The following is an 8,992-nucleotide window of genomic DNA, read 5'->3' as shown; positions in this document are numbered from 1 at the left end:
GCCTGGCTAAGATGCAAGTTGAAAAGCTCCTTGCTCACATTCAGGTGGCCAGTGTAGGGCTTGATGAGCCACGGCATCAGGGGGTAGGCCACGTCAGCCACTATGCACACCAGCATCTGCACGTCCCCGAATGCAAGGTGCTGCTGGGGGAAAAATGTTCCTAACTGCAACCTGCGGTACACGTAGGAGTTCTGGAATATGCGGGCGTCATGTGCCCGCCCCGACCACCCAACACCCCGATGGACGACCAGGGCCTGCAGCACCATCGAATAGTAGCCCTTCCGGTTTATAAATTGGGCTGCTCGATGGGGCGGTGCATGGATTGCGATGTGTGTCTCATCAAGGGCGAACCCGGCAATGATGTTGTCCAGGTACCCGAGATGGATAAGCCTCTTCAGCAGCTCCACATTGATGGCCCTCACCACCTGCAGCACGAGACAAATAGGCAGACAGAAACCAGGGAGTTAGACAGGTTACCTAAGCGCTTGGGAAGAGAACTCTCCCTCCCATCAACCCACTCCTCCCCTTGTCAGGATGCCCCCCTGCCCTGCATCAGTGCAGGGGTGGCTGAGGAGCGGCCTCCAAGTGTCACTCCATCCCCCACTCCCTGTTGCCCTTGTGTGGCAGTCTCCCTTTCTCAAACCCCCCACTTAGCAGGCCCTGTCCCCCGACAGTGACTTACCTCCATCAAAACGGTGCCGATGGCAGACTTCCCCATGCCAAACTGATGCCCCACAGAGTGGTAGCTGTTGGGGGTGGCCATCTTCCACAGGGCGATTGTGACCCGCTTCTGCAGGAGGATGGCGGTCCGCAGGTGGGTGTCCTGATGTTCCAGAGCAGGGGCAAGCCAGGCACACAGCTCCAGGAACATGGCCTTCCGCATCTGAAGTTGCAGAGCCAGTGGTTGTCATCTCAGACCTGCATGACGAGCCTGTCCCACCAGTCCGAACTAGTCTCATGCCTCCAAATCTGCCTGTCCCCAAAAAAGTTTGGGGGCAAGGGCAGAGCTCCTGCATTCCGGAGGAGGGTCTCCTCAGTGCAGTCCAGGTCCATATGGGGCAGGAGATTCATGACAGAGACGTACCAGAAGCTGCAGTATGGCAGTGTGGGGCCATCGCCTGCCCAGGGGCAGCTCAGGCTCCATGGCCAAATAAAATGTGAAAAGCAGAAAAAACCCTGCAAATAAAGTGCTGTGGTGTCCGAGGAAGCAGGGCAACCAGAGCAAGCACTGCAGCATCTTTGCTTTCCCTCTAGGAGGTAGGCAAGTCAGAAGCAGGAGCAGCGCAACGGCTGTCCAGGGGGATCCCTTTAAGTACGCGTCTCTGCAAAGGGCAGGCAGCAGCACCTGGAAATAAAGGCTGCCCCCATGCCCTGCCAGAAGCACTTCCGGGTGCCTTCTTTTTTCAACAGAGAGTCTGGCAGTCTGGTCGCTCTTTTTCAGAAAAGTGGATCGATTCTTCGATCCGCGTAATGTAATCTAGATGCTCTTTTTTGACCGAGGCTTTGTTGACAGATACTGTCGACAAAGCCTCTGTCAACAGAGGGATGCAGTCTAGAGTAGCCAAGATGTTCTGCAGGTTTCTCTGATGCCTTTCACAGGAAAGGCTGGATTCTTCCACTTTTGCTCATAGCAGGTGGTACCTGCCTCCACAAATAATCTCATTAATTTCAATGGGATTACTTGTGGCATGGATAGGATTCCATGTGACTAAGAGTGACAGAACGGATCCTTTTGGATTTAAGTGCTTACAGTGCTTTTACTGAATAGCTGCCATGCCTGGTACTTGGAAGTGGCTCAGACTCACTCACTGAAGCCTTGGCTGTTATATCCTTTTACGTTAAGAAAGGGAATATTAGCCGAGGGGACATCAGAGTTTTCCCTCAGCCTTTCCGCAAGTGGCCAGAGAATGCCCACTTTCCACCTGAACATCAAGAAGTAGCAGGGACAGGGCAGAATATAATGTAGCATCGGAAGTATGGAAACTTCCTTTGCTCATCACTAAAGCTACCAAGACAATTCACCCTGATGGTCAACATAAAATACATTTGTTATTACAAGTTGAACCTCTCTAGTATGGCTCCCTCGGGACCTGACCTGTGCCAAACCAGACTATGGGAGGTCAATATTGCCTAGCAGCATTACCAACATGCCCGCTGCTTACTGGGCTTACTTGGAGGTAAATTGGAGCTAAATAACAGCACAGACCACTGAGAGCCAGGACGGGTGTTTGTAAACAAATGTTATGGTACTGCAGGAAACTTGGCCACATGCTTGATAAGTGGACACGTGGCTAACTAAAATCATGCCAGACCACGGATGCTGCCGGACCAGAGAGTGCTGGACTAGAGAGGTTCAACCTGTAGTACCACTGAAACTCAGAGACTTTGCTTAAATTAAATGGAAATCTCTTGCCATTTCCTAACATATGTAGGCCACTAAGAATGAAATAAGTATGTTTTACAATGTTCTTAGCATATACAGATGCATGCTGTCTCAAGGCATAAATGAGCTGCTTAACATTTAGCTGTAAAATTGCTTGGCTAATCTCTAACATGTTTTGTTCATTTTTTGGCCTATGGAAGAACATTAGTTATTTCAAAATGTCTTGGCCTCTTTCCATCTGTGAGACCTCATTTATTCTTTTGAAATTTGTAGCCTTCACTAGCTCAGCATCTGCAATATCAACAGACAATGAATTACTGTGGCTACAAGTCTCTGGAATTAAAAAATCCTCCTCCGTAAGAACATAGCTTGTTGCAGAACTGGGATTTGTTCTGAGGAAGCACAATTGGCCAAAAAAAAAAAGTTTTCAAAGATAACAGCTTTTTCCTTTTTCTTGTAAATGAACAAGGGAGTACTGATGCCGGGGACTTGCTCTTTAAATAAATGGAATCTTTCTCTCCTCTCTTGGCAACGGGCAGGAGTATTCTTGTGTTGTATGACAAGGCTCTCTAGCCAGTGCTATATTTATCTTGTAGCTGTACACACATTTGCGAAAGGTCGCTCAATAAGAGAAAGGCAATGAGCCAATGGAGTTTAAACTAAAGAAAGTTCGTTCCACCGTAGCCTAAATTTGGGGTTGGCTTAAAGACAAGGCTGCATACTTTTGGAAGATCAGGAAATATAATTACTGATACGAAACAAAAAGTTCCCTGAGCTGTCTGTGGAAAGATCAAGGCTTTGTCAAGAAAGAAAAAATCTTTGATAAAATGGAGTTAAATAGGTTCTCAAGTGCATCAGTAGAAGAAGATCAAAGTCTACAAGAAGATGGGGAGGATGCTACTGCTGCTGCTGGCAATGGCATTGCCAGTGAAGAGCTGGATCTCGTGCAAATGTATCTTACCTGTTTACCAGACAGATACATGAAAGCGAAATTCACCCTGACAGCATACCTGGCATGCTGGTTAGTGCTGAAACTTTGCAAGGTAAGAGATTTAGCACTCATGTATTGGCATTAACAGTTAGCTTCCTAAATGCTGAGCAGGCAAAGTGAGCAAAGTCACACTGCTGTAGAATGTGATCGTCTGACAGGACGGGTATGTACAGTACCGTGAGAATGCAAGGATTTACAGTGTACTCAGATGTCTGTATGCAGAAATGCACGCTACTGAAAAGCATTGAGGGAATGCTATTTTAGGACTATGAGTTGCGGTACACGAATTAATAGCTGCTATTCAGCTTTCCAGCATACTTTATTGAACAGATGGAAGGAGTCAAAGGTACTGTATATTAAAGTTTGCTTTGCCACAAGATGGGGAAGCACGTTGTATCTCTCTAAAAATGCAGAGTTCCTCTGTTTATACCATCACACACTGTCACTTTACCTGCAAAAACAAATGGCTAGAAGAGGGGCCACCTTACATTTGATAATCGTGGAGGAAGCTGGATGATTTTCGAGATGAGATTCTGTCTGGATTTCTTCTAATGCTATTACTATTTGCTTTTGTTTCCATTTTGTGCTTGGTAGCACATCATTGGCATAATTCAAACAGACGGAATAACTAAGTCACAGTTCATTCATTTACAACCTAACAAGCGTTATCAATTGTAAGCTCCTAACACGGTAGTAACAGACGTGTGGTATTCAGGAACACTGCTGTGGAATGCCAAAATGAATCGGTGACGACTTCAACATATGATTTTGTAAAGAAGTTTGTGATCGGTGCTCGTCTAACAAAAATTGTATTAGCTGTAATTTATTGTTTGTGGTGGTGATATTCATTTGATAAACTGTAGCACCATGAAATGAATCACATAATTTCTCCCTCTCCTTCCAACAAGCTACACTGTCATTTAGACCTAAGACAGGTGATATTCAGTCCCGAGCAACTGATGATGCAAAGTCAGATATTTTGTGATTTTGGGGGGTTAGGCACAAAGGAACAACTGTAAATTCTTAGTTCAGGAACGTGATGCTTAACAATACAGGACTGCAACTCAGGAGGGCTAGGTTTAAGTCTAGCTCTGCCACAGACTTCCTGTTCAGCCTTGGGCATATCACTTTGGCTCAGATTTTTAAAGGTATTTAGAAATGAGCATTTAGAATGGTGTTGCAACCTGACCACTGCAATGCCTGAATGCCTCTACAAATTTGGGTTTTATTCTTTGTGCCTCATACCCTCATTTGTAAAATGGGGAGAATGCACTTTCTTTCTCTTGTCTATTTAGATAGTAAGCACTTCCAGACAGTATTATCTTATTATTTATATAGTGATTAGTAGAATGATGCCTTGACCTGGTTGATGTTTCCAGGCATTACCACATCGCAAGTAATAAATTGACATACTTTGTAATATTTGTCCATTTCTACGAATAAAAAATAATCTTCTACTTTACTAATGCATCACACTGAGAAAACAAAATGTCCAAACAGAACTTAATATACCCTGGGACTATAATCTTTTGGAAAGTGTTCATTTCTCTAATATATAAAAAAAAATTAGAACTAAGTCCAACATTTTGTTTTGTTTGGTTTGTTCTCTTACAGGAAAAACATGGACAGAGTTAGTGGTGGGAGGGATAATACATCATAAACGTAACCTGAGCTCCGATTATTGTAATATGAGCATCTCACAAGCCTCCAGCGAGCTAGTGAAGTACTGTTGCCCCATTTTATTAATGAGGAACTGAAGCCTAATTTACACTTAAAAGTTAGAATGGCATGGCTATGGTGGTCAATGATGGGGGGAGGAGGGAAAAACAGTCACACCCCGGGCTGATGTAATTATGCCAAGCTAACTCCAGTGCACAGACATCAATGAAAGAAAGCTTTCATCAGTGTACTTTTTCATGGGGAACTGGTGTTCCCTACTGCCATGGGAAAACCCCAGCCATTAGTGTAGGCTGCACTGTAGCTACCCTGCCTGGTGTCTGTAGATATACCAGGAGACGCAGAGCAGCCATGTGACTTAGCCAGGAACACCAGAGAATTGAACGTGGGTATCTGGAGCCCCCAGCTAGTGCTTTGACTATTGAAACATTCACCTTGGTAGGTGAATGAAAGTAACAAGAGAATGTGGGGAACTGACTGGATCCCTTCACTTTCATTTTCAGACATTTTAACATTTGGGAAGCACTAGATTTTTTTCTACAGAAAGTACTTTTTTGGCGGGGGAGGGGGAAATTAACCAGACGCTACTGAGACAAATTTTCATCTCTAACCCTGAAGAATGAAGGCCGAGATTTTCAGAAGTACTTTGGGTGCCCAACTTGAGACAACTTAAAAGAACCTGATTATCAGAAAATGCTGAGAACCCACCTTCTGAAAATCAGCCCTTTTAAGGTGCCTCATATTAGGCAGCTTAAAGTAGATCACTAACTCCAAGGTTGCTACTCTGGCCAAAATCTTCAGTATTTAATAAAACCTAAGGGTCTAAACAACCTGATTAGGTAAATGTATAACTCTCAGCCATTCCTATCTGCCTCCAAGGTTCTTGTTTTGCGGTGGGGAGGGTGAGCCTGATCCCCTATGATCCATCTTGCTTTAATTATTACCGATCCTTTTTAACTTGCATTTGGGCCAGAAATACTGTCACAATCTATGCGATAGTCCTACACTTGATCTTTTGGCTGGAACCAGAAGGTGCAGAGAGGCAAAGCAATGAAAATGAAAAAAATAATGGAGAGCAAATCTAAGCACAGGGAAACCTACAGAAAAGTTTGGTTCGAGTTCATTTCCCATTCTGGGCAGAGGTTCAGGCCAGTTTTTTTAACAAGCAGTTTAAATCATTTACTGTGTGCCTGGAAATTCAACTTCTCCTGCCCCCTCCAGAAGAAGCAGGGAGTTGAAATATTTCCAGAATATTCAATACTCAGACAGCCATGCCTCAGGTCCAGTTCCAATCCACAGCCAATATGGTCAGAGCACAGGGTGAGCAAAGATGAAACATCCTTTATAAAGCCAGGGAACGATCCAGCCAGAAAAGCCAACAACATGCACTATAGAGAGCCTCATTTCCTATTATTGACACCCCTTTCATAAAAAATTAAATCTTCATGCTGCCTATGAGGCGCCCCTTATAGGTACAAAAGCTTTCTCCAATGATGGCAGCTGCCAAAAATACATATTTCCTTTCCTTTCCATGATTAACTTAGGCCCATTTCCTGCAATGAGCGCTGCAAAGGCAGACCCCCATTACCACGGGGACCCTGCATAGGAAGAGAGGCCTGCCTGTGTGGACCATATCGCAGGTGGGGACTGGTGGCAACGGCCCAAATCCTGCAGCGAGAGGTCCAGTGTGAATTGCACTGTTAAGACCCATGCTTGGAGAGATGGAGCTGGACAAGTTCATTAAGTAACTGGACAAGAGCCAACAACAGCAACAACTAGCGCAGCAAATAGGCTCCCAACAACAGCAACTGCTCTGTGAATTGGGGGCCCAACACCAGAAACAGCCACAGCAACAGCTTGCAGCCCTGCTGCCCAGAACCAGTGGCCTCAAATGGGGCCTGTAGATGACCCTGAAACAGTTCTTTTTATCTTTGAATGAGTAGTGGTAGTTGCCCGGGGGCTCCTAAAGCAGGGGGCCACCGTCCTAGCTCCCTGCTTATCTATTGTGGACTCCCAAGTGACGAAGCCCAAGAGTATGGGTACATAAAGGAAACCATTTTAGATGCCTTAGACATCATGCTGGAGACCTGCCAGTGATTCTGTGCTAAAACCTGCCTACTAGGGATCGGGACACGAACCATGGCCCAGGAAATAAAAGGACCTTTGCTGACAATGGTAACACCCTGAGCGAGACTCGGTTGAGGAAGTTGTGGAACAGGTTGCGTTAGAACAGTGTGTCCATGTCCTCCCATCCTGGGCGAGGACTCGGGTACTCTGGGATTGGCCAACAACTCTAAATGCAGCCATTACCTGAATGGAGGATTTCTTGCCCTCCAAGAGTCTGACTGGCTCAGGACCTTAGTCTATGCTCCCCAGTGCAGCAAGAAAAGCTGGGATCTATGGCTGAGCCCCTTCCTGAAGCCCAACCTACTGAGGTCACCACCTGCAATGTCCCGAGGCAACTTGAGTCTAACTGGTGCTGTTACTCTGACAGCTCGGATACAAAGAGCCAAGGCCATGACCCCAGTCCTGCCACGGAGGTTACCCCCAGCCTGGCTGACCAGAGGTGAGACCCTGTTTTTCCTGTGGCTGGTTTGGTCACCTACAATGTGATTGCTCTGAGAAGGACTGTAACTTTGTTTGAGTCTATACCGGAGAGTGTCAGGCCCACAGGCAGGCAATGTGGCAGCTTACAACCACTGTCAAAGTCAGGCAAAAATGAGTCACGACCTTTCTGGTCTCCAAATGTGGGCAGACCCTTATCCACCGAGAGTTTTACCCCATAGAGATGTAACGTCATACACCAGGGCCCAAGTCGCTTTGACCATACATGGACTGATACATGTTGTGACAGTGGTGTTGGCTCCCGTACTCACCTATCTGGTCACCCTGGATCGGGACTGGCTAGGGTTTGTCAACTTGCTGCAGAACGCCAGTCTCTGGACATCCACGACCCAGGCAGCCATGGGAAGAGATTCCGCCACAGAAAGAGAGACGAACCAAAGGGAAGCTCCAGAAGGATCCACGTACTTTGGGAAGTGTGCCGCTTCCATGCTGCCTGCAGGAGGATCCTGTCACAACGCCCCTTATGGATTTTTGTCATGACCAGAATGACAACCCCACCCTCAGTCGGGCATATGAACAAAAATGTAATGGATCCCCTGAAAGCTGCACAGTGGCTCCAATACAAGCTGTCAGGCAATGACCTCTACCACATGGAATGGGACCCCCAGGCAGCCAGGACCCAACTGGCTGTCCCCCATTGTCATAGGAAGGCTGCTCTGAAGCTCCCCATGCCATTCCCACAGTGGGCTACTTAGGGCAAGAGAAGATAGGCATGATGTCTATTTCACTTTTTCTGGCTGGGGATCCGGCCAGCTTGCTGCTCCCCCAGGAGTGTCCAAAGCTCCTTTGCCCATAGAGGGGGCCTCTTTTAAGTGGGATGCCCTGGACCTGCTGGAGCCCCCTCCCAAAGAGAAATGCTAGGTTCCAATACATCCTTGTCCTGATAGACTATGCTACCCGCTTCCCCGAGTCCCTTGTCCCTCTACAGAACACCACCGCTTGCACCATTGCAGCAGAGTGGGTAAGGAGCTTTGTATGAGTGGGGCTGCCACAGGAGACCCTTACAGATCAAGCGACCAACTTCACTTCCTGGCTACTCCACTAGAGGTGCACCATGTTACGTATCAGGAAGTTACAGCCCTCAGCGTACCATCCCCAGACTGATGGGCTGGTTGAAAGTTGTAACAGGGCCTTAAAAGTCTTGTAAGAAAGTTTCCCCTGCCAGAGCTACACCTGTGGGACCTGCTGATCACCCCTCCATTACTTCTCATGAGAGAGACGCTACAGTCGTTGACCAAATTCTCCCCCTTTGAGCTCCTCAGTGGCCTTCAGCTCTGTGGCCTACTGGGTCTGATCAGAGAAGCCCAAAAACACAC

General features: G+C 46.8%; 1 protein-coding gene across 1 annotated transcript in view; it reads left to right on the top strand.

Moving 5' to 3' along the window:
• The first annotated feature begins 2,689 nt into the window (after positions 1 to 2,689).
• Positions 2,690 to 8,992, top strand: part of LOC102450331 (uncharacterized) — a 317,538-nt gene continuing 311,235 nt past the window's right edge. Inside the window, 1 exon segment of the mRNA XM_006125203.4 lies at positions 2,690 to 3,426. Within this exon segment, the coding sequence (XP_006125265.2) occupies positions 3,211 to 3,426 (216 nt within the window). The 5' untranslated portion in view covers positions 2,690 to 3,210.

The sequence above is a fragment of the Pelodiscus sinensis genome, chromosome 10, assembly GCF_049634645.1.
Source record: "Pelodiscus sinensis isolate JC-2024 chromosome 10, ASM4963464v1, whole genome shotgun sequence".
Lineage (NCBI taxonomy): Eukaryota > Metazoa > Chordata > Testudines > Trionychidae > Pelodiscus > Pelodiscus sinensis.
This window is presented reverse-complemented; position numbering and strand designations above follow the sequence as displayed.